General features: G+C 42.6%; 1 protein-coding gene across 1 annotated transcript; it reads right to left on the bottom strand.

Moving 5' to 3' along the window:
- Positions 1–1,281: 1,281 nt before the first annotated feature.
- LOC103360917 (junctophilin-3-like) lies at positions 1,282–1,663 on the bottom strand (the record flags this gene model as incomplete). The annotated part of the gene is made up of 1 exon (XM_008286852.1): positions 1,282–1,663. A coding segment is annotated over exon 1 (382 nt), but the record flags the coding sequence as incomplete, so codon positions are not given.
- Positions 1,664–11,698: the final 10,035 nt, after the last annotated feature.

The raw sequence follows: 11,698 nt of genomic DNA, 5'->3' as shown, positions 1-11,698 counted from the left end.
GTTTGACTTGTTTCTGTGGTTGTTTGGCATCTCTTTGTAGTCGTTTTTGTCTCTTTTTCTCTTGATTTTTTGTGTCTTTTGTCAATGTCTCTCTTTGTGGTTCAATTTGTGGGTTTTCTGTGGTCGTTTTGTGTCTTTGCAGTTGATTCACTGTAGTTTTTCACCTTTTAGTGTGTCTTTAGAGTCATCCATATTTCTTTTTGGTAATTTTATGTCTCTTTGTAATCATTTTGTTTTTCTTTGCGTTTGTTTTGCGTTGTAGTTGTTTCGTGTCTCTTTGTGGTCATTTTACTACATTTTGTCGTTGCAGTCATTTTTGTCTACTTGCCTATATATTTTTTGTACCCTTTTCCATTGGTTTGTGTTTCTTTGTGGTTGTTTGACTTCTTTTTTTCTTTTCTTTTTTTTTAAAAACATTTTTGTGCTTCTTAGTTTTCAGCTGTCTTTCCTTTTTTATTTTCTTGTGTCTTTGGGTGTTTTGTGTCACTTTGTGGTTGTTTTACTTTGAAGCCACTGTCTTTTTGTATCTCATTGCTGTTCTTTTGTTTACCTTTTGAGACAATTTGTTTTAGTTCGCGGTCGTTTCCCTTTTTGTAGTTGTTTTTGTAGTCATTTTGTGTGACTTTTCAGTCATTTTGCGTCTGTACTTCTTTTGCATCACTTTGTTTTTAATTTGGGGCCATATGCAATTATGTTTTGTCTCTTTGTCTCTTGAATTTGTGTCTTTTCACGTGTGTTTGTCTCTGTGTAGTCATTTCCCGGCTGTCAGAAGCTATTTTTTGTTTCTTCCTGTAACATCTTGGAGATGAAGCTGAACTCACAGATGCTGCTGTTGATTGAGAAACTGCAGCTCAACTGTGTTTAGTTTCTGTCGAAGATGATAAGAAGTTTCCTGTCTAATGCTTCCTGCATGCTGGTTCTCCTCTCCACGCATATTACATGAATATTTTATTGCACACTATACAAAATATGGCCTCCTGACCCCCTGGGCCCCTGGTGCTGTGCCCGGCAGGCCTCTTCAGTAATCTATCTGTGCATGTGGATGTGACCTACATGTTATTTATGTAGCCTGCATTGGAGATGTGTAACAGTGGGTTTCAGCAGCAGTTAAAGTAAGCAAGTTGCTCCACTTGCAGCCTGAAAATCAGTTTGTGGGACAAGCAGAGACGTTTTATTTAGACGAGTCAAAGCGGACCGATCTGATCGCTAAACTGGTGCTTGGTCTGAAAACAGAAGGCTCAGGGGGAGTAAAGTAAAGCACAGTCTCTTCAGCATCCTTACCTCCGTCAGAGTAGGTTTCAGTGCCATATCCATCCTGCAGCCCGTTGCTCCACGTCCCCTCGTACCGAGCCCCGCTGGCCGTGCTCTCCAGCTGCCCGTAGCGACCTTTGAACCCCTGCGTCCACTCCCCTCTGTACTCCCAGCGGCCCTTGCTCTCCACGCCGATGCCATGCCGCTTTCCCTGCGCCCAGGTGCCCTGGTAGCTGTTCCCGCTGGGCCACGTGTACACGCCCAGGACCTCGAAGCCGTGGCTCCAGGCGCCGGCGTACTCGCCCTGACCCTGGGGCCCCGTGCAGACCCCTCGGCCATGGGCCTTACCCTGCTCCCACCCCCCGCAGTACGACCCCCCGTCATCAAAGTCAAACCTGCCTCCAGTGGACATGCATGAAACAGGTTTAGGCAAATCCTTAGAACGTCAAGAAACAGAAAAAACAAGGGCCCGGTTCACTCAGAAGGAGCAAGGAGGGAGGAGGCCTCGTCTGGATCAGGTAGCATGGAGGTGCAGGGCCTCGACTCTCCCTCTGCTCTTAGTTTAGGATGCAAAACACCGGCTCCTCGTTTTAGAAACAGCAGGACGCGGGCCGAAGAGCATCGCCTTACGACAGAGAAGCAATCCGAGCCTCAGCGATGGGTCTGGAGTGACGAACACAGCGGCCGTGCATGCTGCTTCCCATGGGCATGCAGGCTCAGAGTGCTTCTCATCCTCCTCCTCCTCCACTTCCTCCTCCACCTTCCTGCTCCACGCAGGCCCGTCGCCTCGGCCGTGCAGCGGGGCGCTCCAGACAAGCGAGGTCTAGGCTTTTCCGGCAGTCCCACAGGCCCTCAGAGCGGCGGTGGCAGCAGCGGCGACCGAGCTCAATCAGACATTAGAGCATCCCCACATCCCTGCCGCACCGGCACACAGATACAGGACAGGGATGCTGCTGCTGCGCTGGTACGCCATTTAAAAAAAAAAAAAAAAAAAAAAAAGAGAGCAGAGGAGCAGGGAAGTTGAGGATATTTCTCTATAGCATGGCCTGGAAACAAGCAATCCAGGCTAACGCTCGGCAGACACACACATCCAAACACACTCGCACACACGCCTCGGCAGACATAACGGAGTGTGAATATCTCCTTCCCTTTTCCTCCCTTCTCCTCCTCTCTGCTCGGCTGGGATCTAAAGACGACTCTCCCTCCTGAAGAAGATGAGGATGCAGGAGCAGCAAACAACAAATTATTCCTCCTCTTTTCCCTTTGTCCTCTCCATCCCAGCGCTCGCCTAAATCTGGATTGTTGTGGTAATATCCCAATTCCACCAAGTCATCTGTCCTCTCTTGTTTTTCGGCCTCTCTCTCTCTCTCTCTCTCTCTTTCGCTTTCTATCTCTGCCTCTCTCTCTCTAAAATCTGCTCATTACAGGACTGTTCCACCCCAGCCAATACCCCTCCCCCACACACACTCACACACACACTGAACACACACTCCTTCTCGCGGCTCTTAAAGAGATAGAGACGGAGGGATGGTGCGAATAGCTGCATGTATGGAGCTCGCTGCTCTTTCCCGTTGGGGATACAGGCTGCTTTTCCTAATTATCCAGCCTCATTTCAACCCTCTCGCTCTCACACTCCTCCTTCCAGATGGAAATCTGGTCAGTCAGCAATCTGTTTTCCTGATAACTGGGGGTTTTGTGCACTCAGTGATCCTGTGCCGCTCTCGCCCCAGCTAATTGTTGTTTGTCTTTTTTTTTTTTTTTCCCCCCCTTGTCATCATCAAACCAATAGACTGTAGCTGTCACTTGACTGAGATTCATTGAGCATCACTGGCTGACCTTAAAGAGCAGAAAGGCCAAAGACCTGCAAATGAATGAGAGCGTGGGATGAAAATGCACGAGCAAACACAGACATCTTCACTTTTAGAGCATGATGTTTGGTAACCATTTTACTAATCAATGACTGGTATTGGAAATCAGTGAGTCACTGACCTGCTCGATTCAAATGGTGAACAGGAACGGTTGTCAGAGGAGAGATACTGTAGATCAAACAGAGACAGAAGGTGGTTTAGAATTTTCCAGTTACCTTATTTTTTATTCATATATGCAGAAGTATATTGCCCAATAGCCTACCTCTGTTAAACAGGTAATTAGCATCAGAAGGAGATAATAAGGACAAATTAAGTCGAGCTACAAGGAAAAGGTGTGATGTTAAACTGACCTACATAAAAACTAAACAAATAGAGGATACATAAATAAAGTTAATAACATGAAAATATAAATAACAAAAAAAAAAAGAGTCAAATCTAAAAATAAATTACTGAAACAATTTATTTTATATAATATAATACCAAATTATTTAAAAATAAATAATCAGTGGGTTTTATATCTGACTGGCTCAAATTTTCGTGTTCTGTAATAGCAAGCAGAACAGATACAGAAGTTAAAACTAAATATTGAAAATGTGTTTTTATTTGTATTTTAAATGTCAATGTGTTTTTCTCCATTTTATTTTAAATACATTTTATAGTCCTTTTTAAGGTATTCATAGTTGTTGGTTTTATGTTTTATTTATGTTTTCTTTTTTCTGTTTTCTATTATAATGCTTGATTTCTAATAAATACATTTACTATTATAATATAATGTATAAAAATATTCAATACATATGTAAAAAATAATTTGAAAAAATTTAAATATAAAAACAATTCATTTATTTTATTTATTGACTTTTATTATTTTTTCCAAATATTTATGTTAGATGTTTATTAGATTTAATATTTTTTTATTATTATTATTTGTTACAGAGATTGATTGGTATAAAATTGTAAATTTTACTTTTGCATTTATTTATTTTTATTTAACATATTCATCATGCACATGAATGTGTATTTGTACATTTTCTAATAAAATACAGTTTTTATACAAATTTTTCTTGATATTTCACATCTCTGGGTCACTGTAAGGCCACACTTTGTCCTAATCAAATATTTTTCATTTAGCATTCTCTATTCGGTCATTACCTTAATTTGTGGGAATGCGGGCATCTTTGAATTGTAAACTCATCCTGCACAGGAAGTGACCCACGTGTTCATCGCAGCAGAAGAACACAAAGCAGGTCTCCATGAAGCTCTTTTTCTTCCCTCGACATTGAGAACAAACACGGACAAAGACTCATCTTAAGGTCCAAAAGACTCAAATGAGGCAGAAAAATGTCTTTAAGGCATCAAAGCAGGCCTTTTCCTGCTCACTACAGTGTAAATAAAGATAAAAAGCAGACACAGGCAGACATGTTTCAAGTCTTCATATCAACACTGACTAGTTTCATATTTTATAAGCTTAAAAAATGTTTTGAACGTTATCCTGTTATGAAAAGTAATCGCTGACTACAGCCATGATCGGATTAACTGTAGGAAATATTATAGTGAAGCAAAAGCAAACAAAATACAAAAACTTCAAGGTACGATCTACAGTGAGCCAAAATATATAAGAAGGGTCAATCAACCTGACAAAGGTTAAAGCAGAGTGTAGCTACGTCTAATTTATTAACGTTTTCTTATTCTGTCAAAGTTTTGTTTGCAAATTCTGTGACAAAGCTACTGTGTGAGGTTTAGGCAGGTTCAAATGTACATGAGGAATAACTTCACTAGTACAAATATTTGAAAATAGACATGTATAAACAGCAGAAGGGGAAAAAATATTAAAATATTCTACTCAAGTAAAAGTACTATTACTTTGATTACATTTACTTAAGTACAAGTAAAATTATCAGTCTAAAAATTACTCAAGTAAAAGTAAAAAGTCGCTCATTTAAAATGTACCCAGAGTAAAAGTTACTGAGTTCCTTTTTTGACAATGGGAGGAGAGTCTATAGCGCAAGAAAGACACAGGGATATATATCACAAAGTAGTGTTTTTAAATTAAAGGAACAACTTTACAAATTAAAGTGCAATGGCAGTTGACCTGCAAATCTACAAATCAAAATGGTTCAGGGTCACAAGAGCTGTGACTTTCCCTGAATGACTCAAAGAAGACCAGACTCTAGTATCAGGGACCATCAAGGTGATTTTAAGACAAAACTGTGGCATTCTTTGATATGAGACTGTGCTCCACCTATCAAATAATAGAACATGTCAAATAAACTGTATGGCAGCTGCTATAAAAACATTTTCTAATTTTTTAAAAACTGACCTACTGTACCTCTAGATTACTGTTCTTTTATTTGTGTCCAGCTTTAGAGCTTTACTCTCTGAACTTCCTGTTAATTTTGAGCAGCAGGTGATTTTCAAAGTTTGTAGAGGTCAATCTTGCTCACTTTGCAGTGAGCAGCAGTCCAGCACAGCTGAAAAGACGCTCACAGGCAGCTGAGGCCGGCCAGTGTTGAGTTTGTGAGAAAGTATTTTGATGTGTGGAAATGAGTTCAGCAGATCCATGCTGTCTGAGACACAGGCAAAGTACCCATCCAGATCCCCTGTACCTTGTGGACTTCATAGAGGAGAAGAAATCTTCTTCATCTGATGAATGTTGCCCGACTTGCTCCACCCCAGCCTCTGCCACCTGGTCAATGTGTTGTCTCACATAAATCAGACCTGTTGCATGAAAAAGACAAAACACATATTGAATATTTCTGACAATCAAGTTTTGATTAATGTGGCAACAAGAGTTCATCATAATGCATAACTTACAATAACTACAACTTGTGTAGAAAGACTTATGTTATTGCACTTATTAAGTGGACAGAACTGGAATTCATTTCAATTCAACTTTATTTGTATAGTGCAGTTTACAACAGATGTCATCACATAGTGCTTAACATAGTAAGGTAAAGACCTTACACATTTTTCATATTCATATTCATTTTTCAATTCATAAGCAACAACTGATGACAGTATGATACTAAATGATGAAGTCATACCTGCTTCCTCTCAGTCCAGGTGGTCTTGAGCTTTGGAAGAAGAATTGCTGCAGCAATCAGTTCAGGGTCCTCCATCACCCACTAAAGCGCTTTGGGACACCATCCTGAACGGCTCTGATGAGTGGCAGACACATCTGGGAGAAGGTCTCCAGCCTGCTGAGTTTTGCTTTTAGCTGGAAGATCACTGGAAGGAGTCACCCCATGTGTGTGCTGGTCTCAGACTGAAGGATGTTTAAAGCCTTCACCACAGTGCAGTACTTGGTCAGGAAAGCAATGTCAGCTGGACTCAGCCTGCATGACATAAAGCAAATGTATACAACTGTTAGCACATTTTCTACAGGAATAGGTGTGGAATGTGGAGCCAAGTATGGAAGTGTACACTGCTCAAAAAAATAAAGGGAACACTAACACATCCTAGATGTCAATGAATGAAATATTCCAGTTGAAAATCTTTATTCATCACATAGTGGAATGCATTGAGAACAAAATGACACAAAAATGATCAATGTAAATCAAAATTATTATCTCATGGAGGTCTGGATTTGGAATCATACTCAAAATAAAAAATTAAAACCACATCACAGGCTGATCCAACTTCAGTGGAAATTCCTCCAGACAAGTCAAAATGAGGCTCAGTAGTGTGTGGTGTCCACGTGCCTGTATGACCTCCCTCCAACACCTGGGCATGCTCCTGATGAGGCAGTGGATGTTCTCCTGAGGGAACTCCTGGACAGTCTGTGGTGCAACGTGGTGTTGGTGGATGGAACAAGACATGATGTCCCAGATGTGCTCAATTGGATTCAGGTCTGAGGAACGAGCAGGCCAGTCCATAGCATCAATGCCTTCATCATGCAGGAACTGCTGACACACTTCAGCCACATGAGGCCTAGCATTGTCATGTATCAAAAGGAACCCAGGGCCCACTGCACCAGCATATGGTCTCACAGTAGGTCTGAGGATCTCATCCTGTTACCTAATGGCAGTCAGGGTACCTCTGGCTAGCACATGGAGGAAATGCCTCCCCACACCATTACTGACCCACCAAACCGGTCATGCTGGAGGATGCTGCAGGCAGCAGAACGTTCTCCACGGCGTCTCCAGACTCTGTCACGTCTGTCACATGTGCTCAGTGTGAACCTGCTCTCATCCATGAAGAGCACAGGGTGCTAATGGCGAATCTGCCAACCTTGGTGTTCTCTGGCAAATGCCAGTCGCCCTGCATGGTGTTGGGCTGTAAGCACAAGCCCCACTTGTGGACGTCAGGCCCTCATACCACCTCATGGAGTCTGTTTCTGACAGTTTGAGCAGAAACATGCATATTAGTGGCCTGCTGGAGGTCATTCTGCAGGGCTCTGGCAGTGCTCCTCCTGGTCCTCCTGGTCCTCCTGGTCCTCCTGCACAAACGAGGAGGTAGCGTCCTGCTGCTGGGTTGCTGCCCTCCTACAGCCCCCTCCACATCTCCTGGTGTACAGGCCTGTCTCCTGGTATCTCCTCCAGGCTCTGGACACTGTACTGAGGGACACTGTACTGAGAGACACAACAAAACTTCTTGCCACAGCTCTCATTGATGTGCCATCCTGGATGAGCTGCACTACCTGAGCAACTTCTGTGGGTTGTAGACACGCCTCATGCTACCTCTAGGGCTGAGAGCACTGACAAAATGCAAAGTGACCAAAACATCAGCCAGAAAGGACGAGAACAGAGACATGGTCTGTGGTCACCACCTGCAGAACCACTCCTTTATAGAGGTTGTCCTGCTAACTGCCTCTCATTTCCACCTGTTGTCTGCTCCATTTGCACAACAGCAGGTGAAACTGATTCACCGTCAGTGTTGCTTCCTAACTGGACAGGTTGATTTCTCAGAAGTGTGATTGACTTGGAGTTACATTGTGTTGTTTAGGTGTTCCCTTTATTTTATTTTTTTGAGCAGTGCAGTTTAACAATTCTATATAAGTATGGACAAACAAATAAATAAGCGAGGTAGCTTCATTCACGTCATACTTTCGGATTGAGAATTAAAACTCACATTGAATTCGTCACAGACATTCCTGATATCATCCTTCCCCTTCTCTTGTATGATTCGTACGATTCTCTCCACAGCCATGTATGTTGAGTTCCACCGAGTTTGATTTGGCCGGATGAGCCTGTCAATAAAGAGCTCTTCAACAGCAGGCTGTTCAACTACAGAAAATGGATGCAGACCCTCACAAATGAAGTTAATTATGAGTTTGTCAACCTTTGCCTGTGGCACTTGTCTGTTTGCATCCACTGCCATTACGTCACTGATTTTTGCTTGCTTCCTTGTTGTTTCTGGTTGTTCCAGGGCTCGCTTCCAAGTTGCCACAAAGTCACTGAAGGCCTTCAGCCTGGATGGATGTTTCCTCTGCAAACAAAATGTTTACATCAGTTGCTGTTTCTTTTAACCATATTTCCCAAAACACTTCAAGCTCATTTTCATTACATTAAATCAAGTAGCGCCAATAGCCCTGTTCTAACTGGGGCAGCAATTATTGTTCACCACTTTCCCCTTTTCTCATAATTACAAGATAGCTTCCCAGTTCTTTTCTTTTGCAAATACAATGCACTTCTACAGGGTTACGAGCAAAACAATGCACGTGACATTTAATCAGCTTCATCTGTATTCGTGTAAACTGCTAATCAGCAAACATTAGCATGTTAACACACCAGCTAACAGTTAACATTTCACAACACAAGCATTAGCATTTAGCACCTAAGCTAGTCACCTTCACTCATCTTCAAATGTACTGTGTTTAATGCTAACTAGCAAATGTTTGCATGCTTACATTGGAATATATTATTTAGTCATGCTAGCTTAGCATTGGCATTGGCACTACATAATGTGCATTAATACATGAGCTGAGCAGGTCTGAAGAAAGGGAAAGAAGGATTCAAGCATCAATCCCAGGCCCTGAAGGACTGAACACATGAAGGTTATGCCAGGTCAGATAGAAGGAACACACACACACACCACACTTTGATACCAGAACATAGCGTGTTTCTGCTCTGATAAAGATGTTATACAAAACTAACCACACTGCTACATAGTGAACCTCTGTCTTGCACTGATTATCACAACATCCTCCCTATAAGATATGAGCAGCAGCTGCAACACATAGCAGCTAACAAAAGAAAACTAGTGACAGCCAGAGAGCGGGAAATCCTAGTAGGGAGGGTTCTCTTTACAGGTATGGTTGCTGTGGATTGGATGAATCGTGTGCTAAAAGATATGGACATATCTGTGCACCAACGAAGGGAGAGCTAAGTCTAAACCCTGGCTTCTCCCCAACCATGTAGCCAATCACATTACACTATTTGAATTAAATGTCTGTGTTCACTAGCCAATCACAGTGCACTATACTGAATAACAAGTTTGTGCTCACATAAAGCTCCATCCACTGCTGGAGAAGTTGGTTACAGATCAACAGCTTGCTGCCTGTGGTTTTCTGGACCAGTGCTGGATCCTTGATCAAAGACATTTTTATAATGCAGAATAAACAGCATTAAATGAGATGTTAAATGTTTGTCTTCTGTCTCAAAAAACGAACACGCCTCAACAAATTGGTAAGACCGAACGTGATTTGAGAAGTGGATCTGGGAAAAGATTGAAGGGAGTCCAGACCCACGGAGCCATGGACCAGTTGACCCTTGGACCCCTCAACACTCACAGAAAGCGCCACAAGGTTTAAACAGCTGAAATTAAATTGTTTAATTTGTTCATGCAGCTGTTTTCCTCTGCAATGTAATTGCTGTGCAATCAATGAAGAGCTCTGTAATAGTTGTGGGTTAAGAAAACCCCCAGGCTTGAACCTGAAAAATCTTGTTTTAAGTTAGGTTAGGTATGAATCTCTTGATGCAAGAGTGTTAAATTTTAACGTGGGATTGTATCCCCCCAAGTGGAAGTCCTGAAAATAAGTTTAAATGTTGATTGGAGTCCCTCGGGTGCAAATCTCGTAAAAACTGTTTTGAGCTGGTTTAGGCCTGAATCTCTTGATACAACAGTATTAAATCTGAATGTGGGATTGACTCCCCCCCAGGTGAAGTCCTGAAAGTCAATTTAAGTGTGGGTAAAGTCCTGCAGGTGGAAATCCTGAAAAACTGAGTATTGCAGAGTTGAGATGGAGCACTGGATATAAGATATAATAAGATATCATATAATTTATGTAAAGCTGTGTGTCTGAGTGTTCAGCAGAATGATCTTGTGATTGGTGACGAGTTGTGGTAAATTGTTGTGTATAAATGATAGTGTGACTGGACCAAAGTTTATTACTGAGATAACTTTTGAGAAAGCAATGTGTATGCTGAACTGAGTGAATTAAGGAAGTGAGTAGTTGATTGCTGAGCAGGGTGAGGCTGAGAGGTTGTCCTCTGCCTCCATCTGCTGGTTGAATTGAGGAATAGCGCCAATGGGAGGTTTGGCTCCATCTGGAGGTGTGAAGTTGGTATTGCAGTGAGGTGTTTGGGAGCGAGTGGCCTCCCTCTAGTGACAGACTTAGGTAAGTACAAGATAGACCCCTAGTGGTGAAAATTGGAATTGTTCAAATTGAAATAGGGCCGCCCTCTGGTGGCGCATAGAGATATTGCAGCTGGTGTGATTTTGCCCCCTGGTGGAGACTCTTGGGGTGCAGGCCGTAGAGACAAGTAAATTTATCACTTGAACGGATGGTTCATTAGAACCGAATTGCAACCAAAATACATACATGTATGTATATATATATATATATATAGAGAGAGAGAGAGAGAGAGAGAGAGACATATTTGAGTTGAGCTATATGACGGTGTCTGTGTATCTGTGATAACTTCATGAAATTTGTGAAAAAAGGGTTCAACTGTTTTCTGTTCTTTATAGTGAAATAAACAACACAAAACCAAACCTGCTCTCATAGCAAAGTCAGTTCTACTCACTGGTGTCATGAAGGTATTTTCTGTTTTGAATGGTTCTCCAGTGTTGCTGCAGTTCTCTGCTCATCTTCATTGTCTCTGTTCAGCTGGACCATGTCAGCTTCAGAAGGGCCCAGAACGGCACCCTCCTCCTGAAGGCCTCCACTGAGGCTCAGGCTCTGGGCCCGGTGGGCTGGCTACAGGGCCAAGACACCAGGAGAGGTGGAGGAGGGGTTCGTGGATGATGCCGGGGACCCCACAGTCTTCGAGCCAGAGCCCCCCTCCGGCAGCACAGCGGCAGCAGGCCGGTCAGGTGATCCAGCTGACGCACTCAGGTCTGAGCCATCCAGGCCGGCCACCCCGACCAGCATGTCCCTCCTGAGGCCGCTGAAGAACCGACTCTGCCCACATTTCCTCTGACTCTGAGGTAACTTCAGCAACTACAAACCACTACTACAGTACTAATAATGTCACAGCAGAGAAATCACAATTCTTCATTTGTCAGAAGACAAAGCACCGCAAACACACAACCTTTTATAGCGTTTTACACTTTCTGCTTCAGTCGGCTCAGTTTCTCCATCTTCTCCTTTCTTCTTCTGTGGTTCTTCAGGAGGAAGTTCAGGGTCCTGATTGTCAATC

Source organism: Stegastes partitus, unplaced genomic scaffold (genome assembly GCF_000690725.1).
Source record: "Stegastes partitus isolate 25-593 unplaced genomic scaffold, Stegastes_partitus-1.0.2 Scaffold473, whole genome shotgun sequence".
NCBI classification, from domain to species: Eukaryota; Metazoa; Chordata; class Actinopteri; family Pomacentridae; genus Stegastes; species Stegastes partitus.
This window is presented reverse-complemented; position numbering and strand designations above follow the sequence as displayed.